The sequence below is a fragment of the Protomyctophum bolini genome, assembly GCF_963924005.1.
Source record: "Protomyctophum bolini genome assembly, chromosome: 11".
In the NCBI taxonomy this organism is placed as follows: domain Eukaryota; kingdom Metazoa; phylum Chordata; class Actinopteri; order Myctophiformes; family Myctophidae; genus Protomyctophum; species Protomyctophum bolini.
In genome coordinates this window covers 186,222-211,221 of record NC_137872.1, presented here as the reverse complement: position 1 = coordinate 211,221, position 25,000 = coordinate 186,222, and the positions used below count along the sequence as shown (strand labels likewise).

General features: G+C 44.5%; 1 protein-coding gene across 1 annotated transcript in view; it reads right to left on the bottom strand.

Annotated features, from left to right (window-relative positions):
- LOC308324387 (voltage-dependent T-type calcium channel subunit alpha-1G-like) overlaps nt 1–9,986 on the bottom strand; it is a gene marked incomplete at its 3' end in the record, with an annotated part of 10,152 nt that extends 166 nt beyond the window's left edge. Inside the window, exons 1-3 of the mRNA XM_080776431.1 lie at nt 9,669–9,986; nt 8,250–8,409; nt 2,298–2,661 (exon numbers count right to left, since the gene is read on the bottom strand). Of these exons, the coding sequence (XP_080632557.1) occupies nt 2,298–2,661; nt 8,250–8,407 (522 nt within the window). The 5' untranslated portion in view covers nt 8,408–8,409; nt 9,669–9,986. The remainder of the gene's footprint in view (nt 1–2,297; nt 2,662–8,249; nt 8,410–9,668) is intronic.
- Between the last annotated feature and the right edge of the window lie 15,014 nt (nt 9,987–25,000).

Below are 25,000 nucleotides of genomic sequence, written 5' to 3'. Positions count from 1 at the left end.
ATCAGATCTACAGTAGATACACTCCCAGACCCATCAGATCTACAGTAGATGCACTCCCAGACCCCTCAGATCTACAGTAGATGCACTCCCAGACCCCTCAGATCTACAGTAGATACACTCCCAGACCCCTCAGATCTACAGTAGATACACTCCCAGACCCCTCAGATCTACAGTAGATACACTCCCAGACCCCTCAGATCTACAGTAGATACACTCCCAGACCCCTCAGATCTACAGTAGATACACTCCCAGACCCCTCAGATCTACAGTAGATACACTCCCAGACCCCTCAGATCTACAGTAGATACACTCCAGACCCCTCAGATCTACAGTAGATACACTCCCAGACCCCTCAGATCTACAGTAGATACACTCCCAGACCCCTCAGATCTACAGTAGATACACTCCCAGACCCCTCAGATCTACAGTAGATACACTCCAGACCCCTCAGATCTACAGTAGATACACTCCCAGACCCCTCAGATCTACAGTAGATACACTCCCAGACCCCTCAGATCTACAGTAGATACACTCCCAGACCCCTCAGATCTACAGTAGATACACTCCCAGACCCCTCAGATCTACAGTAGATACACTCCCAGACCCCTCAGATCTACAGTAGATACACTCCCAGACCCCTCAGATCTACAGTAGATACACTCCCAGACCCCTCAGATCTACAGTAGATACACTCCCAGACCCCTCAGATCTACAGTAGATACACTCGCAGACCCATCAGATCATCCATCATTTAGCCATTTGTTACCGAGAGTGTAAAAATATTGAACCAACTCAGAGTAAATGTTGTTCTTTAACATTAAGGTGTTAATGGTTGGAATAACGTGTTCCTGCCACGCGCTACGCTACGTCCAACCAGGGAAACTCCCCCCTGTCAGGATACAGGGGCGACTGTGGCTCAGGAGGTAGAGCAGGTCGTCCAATGATCCATGGGTCGGCGGTTCGAATCCCGGCTCCTCCTGTCTACATGTCGAAGTGTCCTTGGGCAAGACACTGAACCCCAAATTGCTCCCGATTTGCTGGTTGGTACCTTGCATGGCTTTCTGCCGCAATCGGTGTATGAATGGGTGAATGTAATGCACAATCTATGTAAAGCGCCTTGGATAAAGGCGCTATATAAATGCACCATTTATAACGTGTTCCTTCCACGCGCTACGTCCAACCAGGGAAACTCCCCCCCTGTCAGAATAACGTGTTCCTTCCACGCGCTACGCTACGTCCAACCAGGGAAACTCCCCCCCCCCCCCCCCCCCGTCAGGTTGTAAAAGAGCAACTTGGACACTCAGGAATGAAGGAAGCATGAGTTCAAGTCTGTTGCTCTCCCCTTGTCCCCCATATATGGGGACTAGGTTGGTCTCCCCATGTCCCCCATATATGGGGACTAGGTTGGTGGAGGGTGTGTAGAGCCCAGGATCACATTAGATGATTGACACAGGGGTGAAAAATGAGTTACAAAATCGTGGGCTAAAAAATATTAAAAAAAAAGAAAACATTAAGGTGTTAACTTCTGATTCACCTTCTATAGAGAGACGCTGTGTGAACTGTCAATCACGGCGACTAACTGGCCAATCACAGCATGGACTTCCTAGAACTGCAGTGATCCATAATAACATGCATGTTTTCTATATATAATATGTACATGTCAATACACTGCATATGTCTCTATCCACACATCCATGTGTATGTCTGCTTGTCTAACCGTCTGTCCATTGTATACCAAGACATCAGAGACACATACTTCCCACAGATTACAACCACACACAAACGTGACCAATGACAGAAAGTAAAACTCCCATATCTGCTGGGCGAAGTACAACAATGTGAAAACACAGCAGCGAGATTTGTGAGTTGCTGTGATATAGGAGAAGGATATCAAATGGAACACAACCACCCTAAAGACTAATCATTGTGTATATCCCTGCATGGTGTTAGCATCATGTCGTGCTTCAGCTATTTAAAAATAGCAGATCTACAAGCTCGTAGCGCGCCATTTTTGAAAGAATCGAAGAAGGACTGACGTAGAAGACATTTTTAGAATCTGATCTCAGGTCAGAATGGAAAACTGTCAGGATGTAGAAGACATTTTTAGAATCTGATCTCAGGTCAGAATGGGTTAAAGATTCTGACTTTCAAATGTACATCATTTTTGTTTTGATTGTATTACTGTTATTGTTGTATTGTTCTTTCTGCTTTTGGCAATGTAAACGTAAATGTTTTCTCATGCCAATAAAGCCCTTTGAATGTAATGTAATGTAATGGTGTGCACAGTGAGGTCTCACCTGGAATATGGCTATCCAGGCGTAGGCGATGTTGTCGAAGTTGACCGCCCCCTTGTGGGGGTTGAAGTCCCCGGGGCGACACACGTTGTAGTACTGGTTCCAGTTCACGCAGCCGCCGCCGTTCCCGCCGGCTCCTCCTCCTCCTCCTCCCCCCCCGCCGCTGGGGGGCGGTTCTGTCAGGGCCACGCCCCCCCGGAGGGGAGGAGGGGCGGCGGCCAGCGAGCACTCGGCCCCGCCCCCGTCGCTGTAGGGCGGAACGTCGTGGCAGCGAAGCATCCCGTTCTCCCGCGGCGCGGAGCAGATGAACGGGCTCTCCTCGCCCTCCTCCGACATGTAGTAGGGACTGATGGACAGGTTGTACAGCCTGTAGGGACATAGGGACATAGAGACATGTAGTAGGGACTGATGGACAGGTTGTACAGCCTGTAGGGACATAGGGACATAGAGACATGTAGTAGGGACTGATGGACAGGTTGTACAGTCTGTAGGGACATAGGGACATAGAGACATGTAGTAGGGACTGATGGACAGGTTGTACAGCCTGTAGGGACATAGGGACATAGAGACATGTAGTAGGGACTGATGGACAGGTTGTACAGTCTGTAGGGACATAGGGACATAGAGACATGTAGTAGAGACTGGTGGACAGGTTGTACAGCCTGTAGGGACATAGGGACATAGAGACATATAGTAGGGACTGATGGACAGGTTGTACAGTCTGTAGGGACATAGGGACATGTAGTAGGGACTGATGGACAGGTTGTACAGCCTGTAGGGACATAGGGACATAGAGACATGTAGTAGGGACTGATGGACAGGTTGTACAGCCTGTAGGGACATAGAGACATGTAGTAGGGACTGATGGACAGGTTGTACAGCCTGTAGGGACATAGGGACATAGAGACATGTAGTAGGGACTGATGGACAGGTTGTACAGTCTGTAGGGACATAGGGACATAGAGACATGTAGTAGGGACTGATGGACAGGTTGTACAGCCTGTAGGGACATAGGGACATAGAGACATGTAGTAGGGACTGATGGACAGGTTGTACAGCCTGTAGGGACATAGGGACATAGAGACATGTAGTAGGGACTGATGGACAGGTTGTACAGTCTGTAAAGGACTAGGAAACACCCTGGGTTATAATAGAGACTGATGGACAGGTTGTACAGTCTGTAGGGACAGGGAAACACCCTGGGTTAGAGGCTGTGAGTTAACCCATTCTGACCTGAGATCAGATTCTAAAAATGTCTTCTACATCCTGACAGTTTTCTGTTTCTATGTCAGTTGTTTTCGAAAATAGCAGACCTACAAGCTCATAGCACGCCACCGAGTGGCGCGCTATGAGCTTGTAGGTCTGCTATTTTTGAAAACAACTGACATAGAAACATAGCTTTTGGGAAAACAAGTATTTTCAGAAGAAAATAAATGCAAGAAAAGTACAGGAAAACCTAAAGTGTTGGAATGGCACATCTGTATTTGTCCGCGGACTAAAATTGGTTCTATAGTATATTATTTAAGCAATATTACACGAGAGGGTGTTGTTTAACGTGATTATTCCCACGACAGTGATGCGGTAAGCATCACTGAAGTGTAATATTGCAATTCTACAACAGTTACCCTTAAAACTAAGAAAATCGTTGATTTTTTTTTTTAATGACAGATATATCCCAAATCACAGACAATATGCAGTCTAATATCATGATATGGATATAATATTGACACTAGGGATGTTCCCATCAGGTTTCTTGGCTCCCGATTTGAAAATGATGTGATCGGCCCCGCTTTCCGATCAGGACAACCCTACCCATCTCCAAACACACGTATGTAATGTGATCAGGACAACCCTACCCATCTCCAAACACACGTATGTAATGTGATCAGGACAACCCTACCCATCTCCAAACACACGTATGTAATGTGATCAGGACAACCCTACCCATCTCCAAACACACGTATGTAATGTGATCAGGACAACCCTACCCATCTCCAAACACACGTATGTAATGTGTATGTAGGACAACCCTACCCATCTCCAAACACATGTATGTAATGTGATCAGGACAACCCTACCCATCTCCAAACACACGTATGTAATGTGATCAGGACAACCCTACCCATCTCCAAACACACGTATGTAATGCGATCAGGACAACCCTACCCATCTCCAAACACACGTATGTAATGTGATCAGGACAACCCTACCCATCTCCAAACACACGTATGTAATGTGATCAGGACAACCCTACCCATCTCCAAACACACGTATGTAATGTGATCAGGACAACCCTACCCATCTCCAAACACACGTATGTAATGTGATCAGGACAACCCTACCCATCTCCAAACACACGTATGTAATGTGATCAGGACAACCCTACCCATCTCCAAACACACGTATGTACGTAATGTGCCATGTTGGATTGACAACGGTGAGTAAGAAAGCCGTAAAAAGCTTTAAAAGTACACCACACGAGATGAGGTCGTCATGGTATGGCATCAAAATATGGATATACAGTGTGTCTCTCACCTCAAACTTTATCAACGGAGTGTGTAGATGTTTTTCATCAATTCATGTTCTCTTTTCACGTGAATGTTTTTTTTTCAATCGGCAACTTTTGAAAATAAAACCATTTCCTCTGTGCTTCTTACCCATTGCTTAGCGATTAATCCATTTTGGGGCGGGAACCCCTTTTGGTGGTGCATTATGCTATGCTTTAGCTATTTTTGAAAAATCGACTGACATATTAGAAACATGGCTTTTTCAGAAAACTGTCAGGATGTAGAAGTCATTTTTAGAAACTGATCTCAGGTCAGAATGGGTTAAATCGCACTTGAGTTCAAGCAAGGATTGCCACACGACAACAAGCACATTGAAGTCATCAGTCATATTGATGTATTAGAAACAGTACAGAATGTCTGCCTTAATATCACAGACAAAAGATCATATCCTCCAACTCCCGCTGCCATTCAATATTTGCAATTCAATAACCCATTCTGACCTGAGATCAGATTCATACGAGGTTTCCACTGGACACACACTGGTCTGATGAACCCATTCTGACCTGAGATCAGATTCATACGAGGTTTCCACTGGACACACACTGGTCTGATGAACCCATTCTGACCTGAGATCAGATTCTAAAAAATGTCAGTCGTTCTTCGATTTTTCAAAAATAGCAGACCTACAAGCTCGTAGAGTGGCGCGCTATGAGCTTGTAGATCTGCTGTTTTTCAATAGCTAAAGCATAACATGATGCTAACACCAAAATGGGTTCCCGTTCAGAATGGGATAAAGATATGTCAACACAGCATGACAGCAAATAAGACGTGAACTGCTATAAAACAAAATAAAATATAGACATGCACATTAATCATGCAAGATCATTATAGGAATCAGTAATCAGCATAATAATGACATTGTTTACTATCTTTGAAACGTTGTCTATGCCACGTTTAAAGTGGATAATATGGTCACGGTTACTTGGCCCCCCCTCATGACGACAAGCTAAATAAATAAGGCTCCTCCAACTTCTGCTGACAACAAGTCAGTTTCTTCTGTCAATTGATATTAAAAAGCGATTCTTGTACTAGACATTTAGCCTCTCAGACCCATTTGAGCCACGGACCACCATCTGATGACATTTAGGGCTGTATTTTGCGTGTCTTAAGTACCAGGTCTTATTCAATAACTTGAGTAAACTAAAGACCTGGAGGCGTGATCAATGCCATTTGGCTATTCTGAGTGTCCAAAGACCATTGATCACGCCTCCCAGGTCTTTAGTTTACTCAAGTTAGGGAATAAGACCTGGTACTTAAGACACGCAAAATACAGCCCTTTGCCTCTCAGATCCAAAACAGAAAAATGTCTTGTTGTTGAATAAGGTTTAGCTCTGTAAGTATCAATGTGGAACCATTAGGCTGGCTTGACCACAGCGAGCACTAACCGTTATGTAACCTCCTGTCGATCCCTTTTAAACTGTTATTTTATTCTTTTCACTTTAGGTATTATGGGCATGTTATGTTAAAAAGAATGGCTTGGATGATTTGTTTATATCCATAAACCGCAAATATTACTGCAATTATGAAATTATAATAGTAGTAGTAGTAGTAGTAGAATAAGTGAAAGTTTTAGTTGGGCGTAGAGTAAAGTATTTCTAGCAGTATTACTTAAAGAAGTATTATATAAGGACTTTGTTGCAAACTGCAAAGGGTTGGCGAAAAGATTCTAATTTGATTTCTTGAGGCTCTTTTATATCAAATCTAATATGCGTGATGAGTCTGATGATGACTGTAATCTCATCCAGAGACGAATCATGTGGAAGACAGGAAGAGACAGACAGACAGGCGGGGGGGGAGAGAGAGAGAGAGAGAGAGAGAGAGAGAGAGAGAGAGAGAGAGAGAGAGAGAGAGAGAGAGAGAGAGAGAGAGAGAGAGATAGAGAGAGAGAGAGATTTCAGTTTATACAACTGACCATGGTCAAAGGCAAAGCATGCACTAAGAGAAAGAGAGAGAGAGAGAGAGAGAGAGAGAGAGAGAGAGAGGGAATAAATAGAGCTACATTTTGTGTGTGTGTGTGTGTGTGTGTGTGTGTGTGTGTGTGTGTGTGTGTGTGTGTGTGTGCCCGTTCGTGCCCGTGTGTTTGTTCATTGGGGACAGAGGAAGACAGAGAAAGCATATAGACACTAAATATTTCATTGCCAAAGCATGCTTCTGTGTTACAAATGAAAGTATTTATTTAAAGACGGTTACGCCGCGGACAAAGACAACTCGGATCGTGACAAATCAGGACAATGAACACAATGTTTTGGGCCGATCAAATCATTAGAAAGAAGAAAATAAAGGCAGGAGACAACACTATTTGTTTTGTTTTTCTTCTTATAAATTATTTGATCGGCCCCAAAACATTGTGTTCATTGTCATGATTTGTCACGATCCGAGTTGGCTTTGTCCGCGGCGTAACCGTCTTTAAATAAATACTTTAGGAAAAGCCTAAGGAGAAAATTAATGGAAAATAATTTCCTGGGCCACTCGTTGTTCTGAAAGGGGGAGAGACTGCGACGCTCTATTGAGAAGCCTTTTTTTATCGACCTCAGTCCAAAATGGATTAACACATTTTACTGTGTACATTATTGCTTTGTAGAAGAAAGGAAGAGAATGAAGTCATTGGAGTCTGCAAAACATCCAATGGTGGAGCAGCAATAAACCTTTAGAACAACAAGAAAAACATCTAATTGGCTGTGTCTAAATCTCTTATAAATCCATACAGTATATACGCCACGCCTACAAATGGATCCTTTGACATTTAACCCATTCTGACCTGAGATCAGATTCATACGAGGTTTCCACGGGACACACACTGGTCTGATGAACCCATTCTGACCTGAGATCAGATTCTAAAAATGTCAGTCGTTCTTCGAATTTTTCAAAAATAGCAGACCTACAAGCTCGTATCGCGCCACTCGGTGGCGCGATATGAGCTTGTAGATCTGCTATTTTTCAATAGCTAAAGCATAACATGATGCTGAACACCAAAACGGGTTCCCAAGCTCGTACAAGCTCGTAGCGCGCCACTCGGTGGCGCGCTACGAGCTTGTAGATCTGCTATTTTTTCAATAGCTAAAGCATGACATGATGCTATAACACCAAAAGGGGTTCCCGCCCAGAATGGGTTAATCATTGCACATTCATCAGTAGGCCTAACTTTGATCCTGGATCAATACTTCCAATTAGATTATAGTCTCTCTGGATGAAGAAGACAGCTATAAGCCACGGTCAAAACGTCTAATGTCTCTTTTGGGACTTCGGGAGGAATCACTACTCTCATGCTTTTTTTGTTCTTGCTTAATGTAAGTCGCTCTGGATTAAGAGCGTCTGCTAAATGCCTAAATTGTAAATTGTACGGCGGAAACATTTGAACGTTGAATATTGCGAGAGGCGGCGGTCTTACGTTGGGACGTCCTCTCCCAGGAAGCAGCGGTTCCTCAGCAGCCCCGCCCACAGCTGGACGCCAACGATGCCGAAGATGAAGAAGACGAAGAAGCAGAGCAGGAGGACGTTCCCCAGCATGGGGAGGGTGTCCAGGAGGAGGGTGACCAGGATACGCATACCTGGATACCACACACACACACACACACACAGTTACTACGGCATGGGGAGAGTGTCCAGGAGGAGGGTGACCAGGATACGCATACCTGGATACCACACACACACACACACACAGTTACTACGGCATGGGGAGAGTGTCCAGGAGGAGGGTGACCAGGATACGCATACCTGGATACCACACACACACACACACACACACACACACACACAGTTACTACGGCATGGGGAGAGTGTCCAGGAGGAGGGTGACCAGGATACGCATACCTGGATACCACACACACACACACACACACAGTTACTACGGCATGGGGAGAGTGTCCAGGAGGAGGGTGACCAGGATACGCATACCTGGATACCACACACACACACACACACACACACACACACACACACACACACACAGTTACTACGGCATGGGGAGTGTCCAGGAGCAGAGTGACCAGGATAGCATACCTGGATACCACACACACACACACACACACACACACACACACACACACCAGTGACCAGGATACGCACGCACATTGCCATCAGCAACAGAAAGATCAGATCAGACAGTATTGTGTGATAAACACTTATTAGTGCTATGAGGCATCATGTAAATGGTGTCATACATGTGCTCACACTGTGACAAAAGCACATTATTATTAATGTTGTTCTGCTTTATTTTCTGTACACAGGGCAAGGATTTCACGACGGCCCGTCTTTGCCCCTCTCTTTGGCCGTGTGATATGATACATGATAAATAAAATGATAAAAATGACATGCCCAGACGGCCACAGTGGCCGCGGTGCCCCGAACTGAACGTCGCCCACAGCAGTTCATTTTACCGTTTTTTCCAGTCCTTTAATACGATAACAATCTGTGCAGCGCACATGAACACCAGAGATATATTTGTGTATTGTATTGTTGTATTAAAATTTGCCATTTGCCAAGTGGTTTGATTATTTTGCGTTACTTTGCCTTAACTACCCCAGCTGGTCGTCATGACGCGCGCGCGCGCGCGCGCGCGCACACACACACACACACAGAACGCCCAGCCACGCTGTTTACTGCTGTTATTTCATAACAAACATGAAGGAAGATAAATGATGGCTGACGAGATTCAGAGCGGGGTAACACTAAAGTAACAACGGGCCCTTCACTGTTATAAATGCAGGTTTCATGTTGCGTCAAACTGATAAACTGCGTGAGCCACGCATGCTTTTAATAGTTTACACGGTTGAACAATTGAGCTCGTCTGTCTAACTATACCTCTTACCTGTGCAGTCCTGCTGAATGTCTTCTTATTTTATTGTTCCAAATGAATTATTCCATCTGAAAAGTCCTTAATTCAGCAACAGCTTCCAACAATAACAACAACAACATTAAGACGCTAATAAAAACATCCACTCGTCTCAACCCAGCTGGGCATGCAGCGTTGACGACTCTCACCACTCTCTATCGCCGGCTGTAGCCAATTAAACATCGTTAAGCTGTGTTTAACAAACTACACTACAACTACAACAGAAAGTGTATAACATTTTGAATCTCTATACAGAGCTTAAAATGAACTGACACAACTTTGCAGCAGTGAGGGACATGAATTGAATCATATACACAAGATAATATTTCTGGTTTCTTTATTGTAGTGACCGCTTCTGTAGACTTGAATCATAACAACCTGTTACATCACCTTTGGTGTCCCTATACATTTCTGTTACCTGTCGTTACCTGCTTCCTGGTCATGTGACTCCACTAACCAATACACGACAACATGAGGTATTTGTTTTTTCCTTTTTAATTTAATGCAGACATGATAGGCCAGTAGGCTACTTCTGTGTCTGAATGGGAACATCTTATGTCTGTTATTCAATATATTACTTTAGCACAAAATATAGGCTTTTCTAAACCAAGCCCTCATTAAAAAGTTGTGTAGGCTGTCATTGTATCTTCTGTGAATTGATTCACAGTTTAACCCAGTGATCCTCAGCCATTTTAATTTCAAGGACCCCCAAATTAAATGTATCTGGATTAGCCTATAGGCCCCTAGGGGGGACTGGGACCCCAATACATGCCACAGACATGTTTACAATATACAGTTAGAACAACAAAGGTAATACTGCTCCACCATTGGATGTTTGCAGACTCCAATGACTTCATTATCTTCCTTTCTTCTTCTACAAGCAATAATGTACACAGTAAAAACCCATTCTGACTTGAGATCAGATTCTAAAAATGTCTTCTACATCCTGACAGTTTTCCATTCTGACCTGAGATCAGATTCTAAATATGTCTTCTACATCAGCTACTTATATTTTGTTATTTAAAGCTGTGATTTATTTAAGAAGCACTGTTCTGAACCAATGTTCGCCTTCAAATAAAAAAAGTAATGTAATTACTGAAAGTTGGTTTAAGTTTGTTTATTTTTTGTTTATTTTATTTAGTATAGAGAAAGAGACAGAGAGAGACGTCATTGTGAAGTGTACTGTACTGTACTGTACTGTACTGTACTGTACTGTACTGTACTGTACTGTACTGCACTGTACTGTACTGTACTGTACTGTACTGTACTGTACCGTTTACCTGTGAACGTTTGAGCATCGTTTGAGCATTGTTTTTTCTCGGCTTGACTACTGCAATGCACTTTTTTCAGGACTGCCTAAGAAAACAACTGATAGATTACAACTTGTCCAAAATGCAGCAGCCAGAGTTTTAACTAGAACTAAGATGAGAGAACATATTACTCCAGTTTTGGCATCACTGCACTGGCTTCCGGTTGTTTTTAGGATTGATTTTAAAATTCTTTTACTTGACTGCCTGCCTAAATATGTCCCAAACCGCCCCCTAAGGTCTTCCACTGCTGGCCTGCTCGCTTTGCCAAAAAAAAGTGGCAACTAAAAAATACGGGGAAGCAGCTTTTTGCTTCTACGGGCCGTCGGCATGGAACAAACTCCCACTGTACCTTCGTCAGGCAGCCTCTGTAGACATTTTTAAAGCTCAGCTCAAGACCCACTTCTACAACATTGCTTTTAATTGATCTTTTATTTTTTATTCATGTCCTCACTGTATTGCATTACTGCTTTTTTTTAATGTTGTTGCCTTGCTTTTCTTTTATTCTCCATTGTTCTGTAAAGCACTTTGAGCTGCATTTCATGTCATGAAAGGTGCTATACAAATAAAGTTGTATTATTATTATTATTTATCCCTACATAAAGTGTTTAGAGTAATTAACCCTATACGGTCCTGCTGATTTATTCCTTAATTAATTAATAGCTTGCCTGATTGTTACAACATAACCGACAGAGAGTGAACTAGTACGAGACGTACAGGACAAGGGGGGAATTCTGAAAGATATCGAGAAGTGAAATGTTCTCAAAAATAAATAATAATAATAATAATAATAATAATATATATGAACCTTCATTGAGAAAGGATCACTGTTTTGTTAAGATATTTTAGTCGGGAACCCCTTTTGGTGTTAGCATTACGTTATGCTTTAGCTTTTTAAAAATAGCAGATCTACAAGCTCGTAGCGCGCCACCGAGTGGCGCGCTACGAGCTTGTAGGTCTGCTATTTTTGAAAAATCGAAGAACTTTTTTTTTTTTTAGAATCTGATCTCAGGTCAGAATGGATTAAGATATTTTTGGGGCCTTTTTCTGCCTTTTTTAAAAAAGTGTACAGTAAGCGACTGACACGAAGAAAAGGTCCCGGACCAGAAATGATCAGTAATTTGACCAAAGCAAAGGTCAAAACATACCAGTAATGGGTGGACATCACATTGGACAGCCACAGTCCTGCCCCTCAACAAGGTTCTGATTGGACAGCCACAGTCCTGCCCCTCAACAAGGTTCTGATTGGACAGCCACAGTCCTGCCCCTAAACAAGGCTCTGATTGGACAGCCACAGTCCTGCCCCTAAACAAGGCTCTGCATGCGTGTGAAGTCAGGGCTCATAATATTAACACGATGAGGCGACAACCTCCGTTCCTCTCACGGGATCGCAACCAACAACCAAACCAACGGTCCCCCCGTGGCCACGCGGGAACGCCACCACGGAGACTGACGGCACGCCGTCTGACAGTCTGACAGTCTGACAGGACTTAACCACAACCAGGTCTGAACCCACAACCTTCTACAATTACTACTGTCTGACAGTCTGACAGGACTTCACCACAACCAGGTCTGAACCCACAACCTTCTACAATTACTACTGTCTGACAGTCTGACAGGACTTCACCACAGCCAGGTCTGAACCCACAACCTTCTACAATTACTACTGTCTGACAGTCTGACAGGACTTCACCACAGCCAGGTCTGAACCCACAACCTTCTACCACTACAGATACAATTACTACTGTCTGACAGTCTGACAGGACTTCACCACAGCCAGGTCTGAACCCACAACCTTCTACCACTACAGATACAATTACTACTGTCTGACAGTCTGACAGGACTTCACCACAGCCAGGTCTGAACCCACAACCTTCTACAGATACAATTACTACTGTCTGACAGTCTGACAGGACTTCACCACAGCCAGGTCTGAACCCACAACCTTCTACAGATACAATTACTACTGTCTGACAGTCTGACAGGACTTCACCACAGCCAGGTCTGAACCCACAACCTTCTACCACTACAGATACAATTACTTAACAGGCAGCGGCGCCCGGCCCGGCCCGGCCCCGTGCCCCTCCTCCAGCTGTCGCGGGCGCTCAGCGTCAGCGGGGCTGAAGTGAAGGAGGGTCCGGTTCTCCCTCAGGACCTCCCTGGGTGTTCTGTTCCTGTCTTTAACCCATTCTGAACGGGAACCCATTTTGGTGTTATAGCATCATGTTATGCTTTAGCTATTGAAAAATAGCAGATCTACAAGCTCATAGCGCGCCACCGAGTGGCGCGCTACGAGCTTGTAGGTCTGCTATTTTTGAAAAATCAAAGAACGACTGTGACATTTTTAGAATCTGATCTCGGGTCAGAATGGGTTCATCAGACCAAGTGTGTGTCCAGTGGAAACCTCGTATGAATCTGATCTCAGGTCAGAATGGGTTAACACAGCTCACAGCGCCGTCACATCGGATCCACTCAGAGCGCGCTCAGCGTGGACGCTAGCCGCGGCGCTGCGGCGACTATACGTACGCAGCGGCTAGCTGTCACGGTTTGAGACGAGGAGAGAGATAGGACAGACAAACGGAGGCTAAGTACGATGCAAGAGGTTTTTTAACCCATTTTGGGGGGCGGGAACCCCTTTTGGTGTTTTGGCATCATGTTATATATTATGCTTTATAGCTATTGAAAAATAGCAGATCTACAAGCTACGAGCTTGTAGGTCTGCTATTTTTTTTTTAAATCGAAGAACGACTGACATAGAAACATAGCTTTTTCAGAAAACGGTCAGGATGTAGAAGAACATTTTTTAGAATCTGATCTCAGGTCAAAATGGGTTAATAATAGTAGAATTAAATACACGAGGGAGGAAGAATACACGAGGAGAAACACCAGGAAACTACCGAGTTCTAGGAATACAAGGAATAAACACTAGGAAACTACTAAGTTGTATAGGAATACAAGGAATAAACACTAGGAAACTAATAAGTTCTAGGAATACAAGGAATAAACACGCTGGTACATTGAGGATCTGACAAAGGACTGAAACACACTGGGGCATATATATAAATATATAAACAAATAATGAATGAATTGCATTTCTATAGCGCTTTTCCAAGTGCTCAAAGCGCTTTACAATGGTTCATTCATACACTGGGAGGTGAAGCGGCGAACAGTCGACGCCAGCGTCCTCACTTCCCACATTCACACACTAGTGGTGGCGAGCTCACACCGACCGACTCATTGGAGGCAGTGTAGGGTTCAGTGTCTTGCCCAAGGACACTTCCACATGTGGACAGGAGGAGGAGCCGGGATTCGAACCGCCGACCCAGGGATCATTGGACGACATGCTCTACCTCCTGAGCCACAGCCGCCCTGACTAGAAACAAAGACTGACTAGACACAGGTGAACAACTAACAAAATCAACACAGGGATTGGCTGAGAGACCAACAGGACACAGGTGGAGAAAAACTAATAATCACAGGTGGTGAGACAACACAGGTAACAAAAGCAACAGAGGGAAAACCAAGGGACCGAAAATACTACAAAACAAAAGCACAACCGAAAATACTACAAAACAAAAGCACAACCGAAAATACTACAAAACAAAAGCACGACCGAAAACGTCACACGGATAATGTGACGGCGGCGGAAAGTATACATTCACTGAGGTACTTTTACTTTACTGGAGTATCCTTCCACAAAAAAGTATTTTAAAAACCTTAGTGTGTAGACTTGGGTTATTATTACAAAACATCATAATATGAACCACTTCAGCCCTATTTAAACTTTGGCTACATCTACTTAAACTATCGCTTTATATAAGTGGTTAAACATGGCTGACAACATGTGTGTGTGTGTGTGTGTGTGTGTGTGTGTGTGTGTGTGTGTGTGTGTGTGTGTGTGTGCTTACTGTATATGTTCGCGTGACCAAACATTTAAGAATAAAGGGTTTGAGAAGCAGTGTTTTACTGTACCACCACTGTGTGAAAGATATAAGCATCGCTGCATGCTGTGTACAGTATAGATAACATCGGCAAGTCTGACATACTTAAAACAGGAACGGAGTCTGGGCTTTCAACTCCGCTGTCCTGTGAAGTCCTAATTGTTCCTGCTTTTTTTTGCAGGAATGAGTCATCACCATGTGTGTGTGTGTGTGTGTGTGTGTGTGTGTGTGTGTGTGTGTGTGTGTGTGTGTGTGTGTGCGTGCGTGCGTGCGTGCGTGCGTGCGTGCGTGCGTGCGTGCGTGCGTGCGTGTGTGTGCGTCTGTTCACTTGCGTGTGTGTATAGACACACTCATCAAAGGACTGGAAAGGGGGAAAAAAGGACAGATAGCTAATTAGGCAGAGAGTTGCACCTTCCTGGTCATATTTTCAACGTGACGAGGCAAGAAAGCCCCAGAGAAAACCGAGGAAGAGTCTTTGACTCTTTATGCATCCGTCCATCTACACCACATGTGTTTTTAAAGCCATGGTAGGCAACATCTGTGTGGGCGCGGGGCGGTGTGGGCGGTGTGGGCGCTGCACGTGAGTTATTGCCTGCAGCGTGCATGAATTTGAGAGACAGAAAGAGAGCCTATGGCACAGCTAGGGCGCGGAACGCAGGGCGCGGAACGCAGGGCGCGGAACACAGGGCGCAACGGGCTCTATGCACACATTTATAGGCATTTTAGAAATACCTTCACCCTTCTCAACTTCCTTCAGAGGCTGTTACCGCGGATACTAATGAAGGCTCTGTTCCATTCTGGTCAAACAGAGTCAGTGTTAATGATATACTAATGAAGGCTCTGTTCCATTCTGGTCAAACAACAAAGTCAGTGTTAACGATGCTAATGAAGGCTCTGTTCCATTCTGGTCAAACAACAGTGTCAGTGTTAATGATACTAATGAAGGCTCTGTTCCATTCTGGTCAAACAGAGTCAGTGTTAATGATGCTAATGAAGGCTCTGTTCCATTCTGGTCAAACAGAGTCAGTGTTAATGATGCTAATGAAGGCTCTGTTCCATTCTGGTACAAACAGAGTCAGGGTGCTGCTATTGTGCATGTTGGCTCAGCGGAAACACCGCTACACCAGTGGGCCTCAATTTGGACATTTATACCAAGGGAAAATGGAAGTACGTAGAGCTCACAAGGAGTTTTAACAACCTAGCGCACACGGGATTCAACCAAACAAGGAGCAAATGTATTGTTATTCAAATGATGTTTTGGCAACACGCACACGCGTGCACACACACACACACACACACACACACACACACACACACACACACACACACACACACACACACACACACACACACACACACACACACACACACACACACACACACACACACACACACACACACACACACACACACACACACACACACACACACACACACACACACACACACACACACACACACACACACACACACACACACACACACACACACACACACACACACACACACACACACACACACACACACACACAGTGACAACGTCAGCCCAGAGGACAGAATGCCGATGAAGCGTGGCCATGGGTTCTCCGCCCAGTCAGTCAACACAGAGATGTCATTCAGTCTGACAACTCTAAATCCTCTGCCCCTGTACGGTCACTCGTACCGCTGTCCCTCATCCCTCTCACACAGAGACAACTCTAAATCCTCTGCCCCTGTACGGTCACTCGTACCGCTGTCCCTCATCCCTCTCACACAGAGACAACTCTAAATCCTCTGCCCCTGTACGGTCACTCGTACCCCTGTCCCTCATCCCTCTCACACAGAGACAACTCTAAATCCTCTGCCCCTGTACGGTCACTCGTACCGCTGTCCCTCATCCCTCTCACACAGAGACAACTCTAAATCCTCTGCCCCTGTACGGTCACTCGTACCCCTGTCCCTCATCCCTCTCACACAGAGACAACTCTAAATCCTCTGCCCCTGTACGGTCACTCGTATCCCTGTCCCTCATCCCTCTCACACAGAGACAACTCTAAATCCTCTGCCCCTGTACGGTCACTCGTACCCCTGTCCCTCATCCCTCTCACACAGAGACAACTCTAAATCCTCTGCCCCTGTACGGTCACTCGTACCCCTGTCCCTCATCCCTCTCACAGAGGGATGAGGGACAGCGATACGAAGCAGGGAAAAAAACCCTTAACTTTCAGGCCGGAGCGTTGCAATCGACAGTTCTAATTAAATAACCTAATTAAAAGGTAATGTGAGTTAACGACGCCGCCGGTGGCAGGATCGATGTTTGGGCGACTGAGGCGCGACGGGAGTCATCTATCCAGGAAGAGTTACGGACGACGGCACACACACGCTAGCACAACTCTGATAGAACACACGCTACACTACACACACTAGATAGAACACACACACGCTAGCACAACTCTGATAGAACACACACTACAGACGGAGGAGGTTGCCAGGCAACACATATTAAACCGAGCCAACAGAGCATGGCATTGTTTTAGCAAACGGACATTTTGTCACACAATAAACAAACTGAATAATTAGAGGGTTTACTTTAAAACGTCCTGCAATTACCCGATTTTGTCTGTTTGACTTTTTAGGACAGAGAGGTAAAAGCAAGGGAAAGAAAGTTTGTTTGAAAGAAATGTTTACCCAGGGTAACTGGACTAAGCTCAAGAACTTGTTTACAGCCAGGCCCTGCTCATAGAACATTTCATGGTAGGGGTTCAATGCCTTGTCCAAGGGCATTTCAACGGTGGTAATTTTAACGTGCCGATATCAAGACCGCTCCGCAAACCGCTCTGCCACCGCTGCCCCACTTCTGGGGCTTCTGTGTGTCAATGATCCACAGATTTTTATTATTATTATTATTATTATTATTATTAATGATCCACAGATGTACGTGCACAAACAGCCAGGTTGAATGGAGTAGAGCTTCATGTATGAGATTGGTATCATTAGATGTGATTTAGCAAACTTAACCCATTTTGGACTGAAGTCGATTAAAAAGAAATGCTTCTAAATCCTAACATTTTTCTGAAAAACCCATGTTTCTATATGTCAGTGGTGCTCAACCTTTTTCATGTCAAGGACCCCCAGAATTATCTGTATTTGGCCGCAGACCCCAATATCTGGGACCCCCCCCCCCCCCCCAGAAGCAAATATTTTTGTTCAAAATGTTCGCTCTGAAATATATATTCAAAGATTTGCGCCACATTTTCACGACTTTTCAAAAATAGCAGACCTACAAGCTCGTAGCGCGCCATGAGCTTGTAGATCTGCTATTTTTCAATAGCTATAAAGTAGAACATAATGCTAACACCAAAAGGGGTTCCCGCCCAGAATGGGTTAAGCCCTAAGGGGCCTTCAACGTATTTCAAGCCAAGGTCAAGTTTAGCTGAAAGACAGATGAGTCAGGGACCGCCATTACATTTACATATACATTTACAAACTTTTTTATATCATTTTGATGGCTTCAATGCGTTGTTTTGATGGGCACTATCAATAATTATTACATTGGCTTTTCAGATATTTAACCGCTTTATTTAACCACCCTCAATACATGCCACAGACATGTTTACAATATTTTACAACAGTATAGCTACTCATATTTTGTTATTTAAAGCTGTGGTTATTTATTTAAGAAGCACTGTTCTGTGTGGAGTTTGCATGTTCTCCCCGTGTCCCCTAGGGCAGGTACCCTCACAAAAACAAGCAGTAATCCTGGTCACTAAACTGCCTCCCCCTGGCCAGCCGGGGCGCCTGATGGAGGGGAAAGGAACTGGTTGGAATAACGTGTTCCTTCCACGCGCTACGACGTCCAACCAGGGAAACTCCCCCCTGTCAGGTGTAAAGGAGCAACTTGGACACTCAGGCATGAAGGGAGCATGAGTTAAGTCCGTTGGTCTCCCCTTGTCCCCCATATATGGGGACTAGGTTGCTCTCCCCTTGTCCCCCATATATGGGGACTAGGTTGCTCTCCCCTTGTCCCCCATATATGGGGACTAGGTTGGTCTCCCCTTGTCCCCCATATATGGGGACTAGGTTGCTCTCCCCTTGTCCTCATATATGGGGACTAGGTTGGTGGAGGGTGTGTAGAGCCCAGGATCACATTAGATGATTGACACAGGGGTGAAAAATGGGTTACAAAATCGTGGGATAAAAAATATATATATAAAAAAAAAAGAAGCACTGTTCTGAACCAGCCTTGAAATAAAAATAAAAATGTAATCATCCTTAACTTTTAAGCTAAAATAATTATGACCGGGGACTTAAAATAATTGTTTTAATGTATGGCCTTCATGCCCTGGCGTCACTCGGCCTTGTGCCCTCACAAAGTTGACCACACTAAAGGCCAAGTGGCCTCGCCCCTAAAAGGATGAAATTCCAGGCCTGCTTTATGGGAATGCATTTCATATATAGTATTTTAAAGCAGTTATGTTCAATTTAATGGACAATAAAGTTTACATATAAACGTTAACCTTTATTATTCTTCCCTGTCCACAAAATCACTGTATAGAATTGGAACACTGAGGTCGAAGTGGTTAACGCAGAAACTGTTTATTATTATTATTATTATTATTAATGCAGAAACTGCCTTTACTGTAAGTGACTAAATAAATGTAAAGCCTCTGGTGAGAGTTTACCTTCTTTCATTACTGTACATTCTCTCACAGCGCTGACATCTATAGCGAATGAGATGAGGTTGTTCCTTGTTTATTCCTGACAGGTTGTTCCATAATTATACTGTATGTGGTGAATAATTAAATAGAAACATACCTCTGCTTGACTCTGCCTTTAGTTCTTTTTTTTTTTAATATATTTTTTATCCCACGATTTTGTAACCCATTTTTCACCCCTGTGTCAATCATCTACTGTGATCCTGGGCTCTACACACCCTCCACCAACCTGGGGAGAGCAACGGACTTAACTCATGCTTCATGCTTGAGTGTCCAAGTTGCTCCTTTACACCTGGCAGGGGGGAGTTTCCCTGGTTGGACGTAGCGCGTGGAAGGAACACGTTATTCCAACCAGTTCCTTTCCCCTCCATCAGGCGCCCCGGCTGGCCAGGGGGAGGCAGTTTAGAGACCAGGATTACTGCATGTTTTTGTGAGGGTATCTACCCTAGGGGACACGGGGAGAACATGCAAACTCCACACAGAAAGGCCCTTTCGCCAACCCCCGCCTCGGGTATGGGCACTGATGACGCGGAGGAGGAAACACGCCGCCAGCACCCACAGCGCCCCGAGCGGGAATTGAACCCAGGACCTTCTAGCTGTAAGGCGACAGCACTACCAACTGTGCCACCGTGCCCCCTGCCTTTAGTTCTGACTCTGGGTTTAAGTTCTGACTCTGGGTTTAGTTCTGACTCTGGGTTTAAGTTCTGACTCTGGGTTTAGTTCTGACTCTGGGTTTAAGTTCTGACTCTGGGTTTAGTTCTGACTCTGGGTTTAAGTTCTGACTCTGGGTTTAAGTTCTGACTCTGGGTTTAGTTCTGACTCTGGGTTTAGTTCTGACTCTGGGTTTAAGTTCTGACTCTGGGTTTAGTTCTGACTCTGGGTTTAAGTTCTGACTCTGGGTTTAGTTCTGACTCTGGGTTTAGTTCTGACTCTGGGTTTAAGTTCTGACTCTGGGTTTAGTTCTGACTCTGGGTTTAAGTTCTGACTCTAGGTTTAGTTCTGACTCTGGGTTTAGTTCTGACTCTGGGTTTAGTTCTGACTCTGGGTTTAAGTTCTGACTCTGGGTTTAAGTTCTGACTCTGGGTTTAGTTCTGACTCTGGGTTTAAGTTCTGACTCTAGGTTTAGTTCTGACTCTGGGTTTAAGTTCTGACTCTGGGTTTAGTTCTGACTCTGGGTTTAGTTCTGACTCTGGGTTTAAGTTCTGACTCTGGGTTTAGTTCTGACTCTGGGTTTAAGTTCTGACTCTGGGTTTAGTTCTGACTCTGGGTTTAGTTCTGACTCTGGGTTTAAGTTCTGACTCTAGGTTTAGTTCTGACTCTGGGTTTAGTTCTGACTCTGGGTTTAGTTCTGACTCTGGGTTTAAGTTCTGACTCTAGGTTTAGTTCTGTCTCTGGGTTTAAGTTCTGACTCTGGGTTTAGTTCTGACTCTGGGTTTAGTTCTGACTCTGGGTTTAGTTCTGACTCTGGGTTTAGTTCTGACTCTGGGTTTAAGTTCTGACTCTGGGTTTAGTTCTGACTCTGGGTTTAGTTCTGACTCTGGGTTTAGTTCTGACTCTAGGTTTAGTTCTGACTCTGGGTTTAGTTCTGACTCTGGGTTTAAGTTCTGACTCTAGGTTTAGTTCTGACTCTGGGTTTAGTTCTGACTCTGGGTTTAGTTCTGACTCTGGGTTTAGTTCTGACTCTGGGTTTAGTTCTGACTCTAGGTTTAGTTCTGACTCTGGGTTTAGTTCTGACTCTGGGTTTAAGTTCTGACTCTGGGTTTAAGTTCTGACTCTGGGTTTAGTTCTGACTCTGGGTTTAGTTCTGACTCTGGGTTTAGTTCTGACTCTGGGTTTAGTTCTGACTCTAGGTTTAGTTCTGACTCTGGGTTTAGTTCTGACTCTGGGTTTAGTTCTGACTCTGGGTTTAGTTCTGACTCTGGGTTTAGTTCTGACTCTGGGTTTAGTTCTGACTCTGGGTTTAAGTTCTGACTCTGGGTTTAAGTTCTGACTCTAGGTTTAGTTCTGACTCTGGGTTTAAGTTCTGACTCTGGGTTTAGTTCTGACTCTGGGTTTAGTTCTGACTCTGGGTTTAGTTCTGACTCTAGGTTTAGTTCTGACTCTGGGTTTAGTTCTGACTCTGGGTTTAGTTCTGACTCTGGGTTTAGTTCTGACTCTGGGTTTAGTTCTGACTCTAGGTTTAGTTCTGACTCTGGGTTTAGTTCTGACTCTGGGTTTAGTTCTGACTCTGGGTTTAGTTCTGACTCTGGGTTTAGTTCTGACTCTGGGTTTAAGTTCTGACTCTGGGTTTAAGTTCTGACTCTGGGTTTAGTTCTGACTCTGGGTTTAGTTCTGACTCTGGGTTTAGTTCTGACTCTGGGTTTAGTTCTGACTCTGGGTTTAGTTCTGACTCTGGGTTTAGTTCTGACTCTGGGTTTAGTTCTGACTCTGGGTTTAAGTTCTGACTCTGGGTTTAAGTTCTGACTCTAGGTTTAGTTCTGACTCTGGGTTTAAGTTCTGACTCTGGGTTTAAGTTCTGACTCTAGGTTTAGTTCTGACTCTGGGTTTAAGTTCTGACTCTGGGTTTAAGTTCTGACTCTGGGTTTAGTTCTGACTCTGGGTTTAGTTCTGACTCTGGGTTTAAGTTCTGACTCTGGGTTTAGTTCTGACTCTGGGTTTAGTTCTGACTCTGGGTTTAGTTCTGACTCTGGGTTTAGTTCTGACTCTGGGTTTAGTTCTGACTCTGGGTTTAAGTTCTGACTCTGGGTTTAGTTCTGACTCTGGGTTTAGTTCTGACTCTGGGTTTAGTTCTGACTCTGGGTTTAAGTTCTGACTCTGGGTTTAGTTCTGACTCTGGGTTTAGTTCTGACTCTGGGTTTAGTTCTGACTCTGGGTTTAGTTCTGACTCTGGGTTTAAGTTCTGACTCTGGGTTTAGTTCTGACTCTGGGTTTAGTTCTGACTCTGGGTTTAGTTCTGACTCTGGGTTTAGTTCTGACTCTGGGTTTAGTTCTGACTCTGGGTTTAAGTTCTGACTCTGGGTTTAGTTCTGACTCTGGGTTTAAGTTCTGACTCTGGGTTTAGTTCTGACTCTAGGTTTAGTTCTGACTCTGGGTTTAGTTCTGACTCTAGGTTTAAGTTCTGACTCTGGGTTTAGTTCTGACTCTGGGTTTAGTTCTGACTCTAGGTTTAAGTTCTGACTCTGGGTTTAGTTCTGACTCTGGGTTTAGTTCTGACTCTGGGTTTAGTTCTGACTCTGGGTTTAAGTTCTGACTCTGGGTTTAGTTCTGACTCTAGGTTTAGTTCTGACTCTGGGTTTAGTTCTGACTCTGGGTTTAGTTCTGACTCTAGGTTTAAGTTCTGACTCTGGGTTTAGTTCTGACTCTGGGTTTAGTTCTGACTCTAGGTTTAAGTTCTGACTCTGGGTTTAGTTCTGACTCTGGGTTTAGTTCTGACTCTGGGTTTAGTTCTGACTCTAGGTTTAAGTTCTGACTCTGGGTTTAGTTCTGACTCTGGGTTTAGTTCTGACTCTAGGTTTAGTTCTGACTCTGGGTTTAGTTCTGACTCTGGGTTTAGTTCTGACTCTGGGTTTAGTTCTGACTCTAGGTTTAGTTCTGACTCTGGGTTTAGTTCTGACTCTGGGTTTAGTTCTGACTCTGGGTTTAGTTCTGACTCTGGGTTTAGTTCTGACTCTGGGTTTAGTTCTGACTCTGGGTTTAAGTTCTGACTCTGGGTTTAGTTCTGACTCTGGGTTTAGTTCTGACTCTGGGTTTAAGTTCTGACTCTAGGTTTAGTTCTGACTCTGGGTTTAGTTCTGACTCTGGGTTTAGTTCTGACTCTGGGTTTATAGAAGGCAGACCTGTCAAAACTCCCAGACAGAAAAACCTGCTCTGGATGGTTCATGAAAAAGCACAAGATCATAAATGTATTTGGGGTCTATAAAAACCACTAAATGCTTTCTAAATCCAACAGCAGTATTTTTACAATAAATTATTTGACAGACAGCAAACCAGTGTAAAGCTCTGAATCAACGTCAGTGCATGCATACAGCTGTAGAGATAGCGTTACAGATATAGGCCAAGTCTATTGAAGATGAATGAATGCACGGGCAACGTTTTCCAAATCCTGCTGAGATATGAGTCGACGTGCCGTAATATATTCTTACGGTGATATCGGGCTGGCTTAATGTGGCTGTTGTAATCTATCTGGGACCTGACAACGAACAGCAAAATGTCTGCTTCTATATTGCTGTGTTGCGGAAGCATTTCTGATTGCTAAGCAGTGTTCTGTAGACTGCACTAGACTTTAGTCCAGGTCAGAGCAGACTGCACTAGACTTTAGTCCAGGTCAGAGCAGACTGCACTAGACTTTAGTCCAGGTCAGAGCAACCTACCGACCGACCTACGGGATTTAAATTCACCTCGTTGTTGCTTCTCTCTCTCTCCCTCTCCCTCTCTCTCCCTCTCTCTCTCTCCCTCTCTCTCTCTCTCTCTCTCTCCCTCCCTCTCTCTCTCTATGAATGACTACTTACTGTATAACTGTGTTAGAATAATAATATGCTTTACTTATACTGCTGTATCCCCTTTTCTGGAGGCTATCGTGTGTGTGTGTGTGTGTGTGTGTGTGTGTGTGTGTGTGTGTGTGTGTGTGTGTGCGCGCGCTGAGATTGTGGGAAACAAGAGGGACCTGCCATGCTTTATGGCAGTGTTTGGAATACCTGCTGTGCCCTGGGAAGGACACACACACACACACACACACACACACACACACACACACCATATGAAGTCATATATATTCCTACACTAACATTATACACACACTCTCTAAAATGGCCATCACTCACACAAACGCAAACATGCGGGCATATATATTGTCGCCGTGTGTGCCTGTGCACACATACATACACACACACACACACACACACACACACACACACACACACACACACACACACACACACACACACACACACACACACACACACACACACACACACACACACACACTGCCTGTGCACACACACACACACACACACACACACACACTGCCTGTGCACACACACACACACACACACACACACACACACACACACACACTGCCTGTGCACACATACATACACACACACACACACACACACACACACACACACACACACACACACACCATGTGATCATCATCACTCAACAGGGAGCATAAAGGCTAACTGCAGCTTCAGTGGGAACGAGGAGTCATCTTTCAAACACACATGAGTCCATACTGTATGTCTAGGCCACACACACGCCCCTCGCGTCACATTTCATCATGTTATGCTTTAGCTATTGAAACATAGCAGATCTACAAGCTCATAGGTCATAGGCTACGAGCTTGTAGGTCTGCTATTTTTGACTGA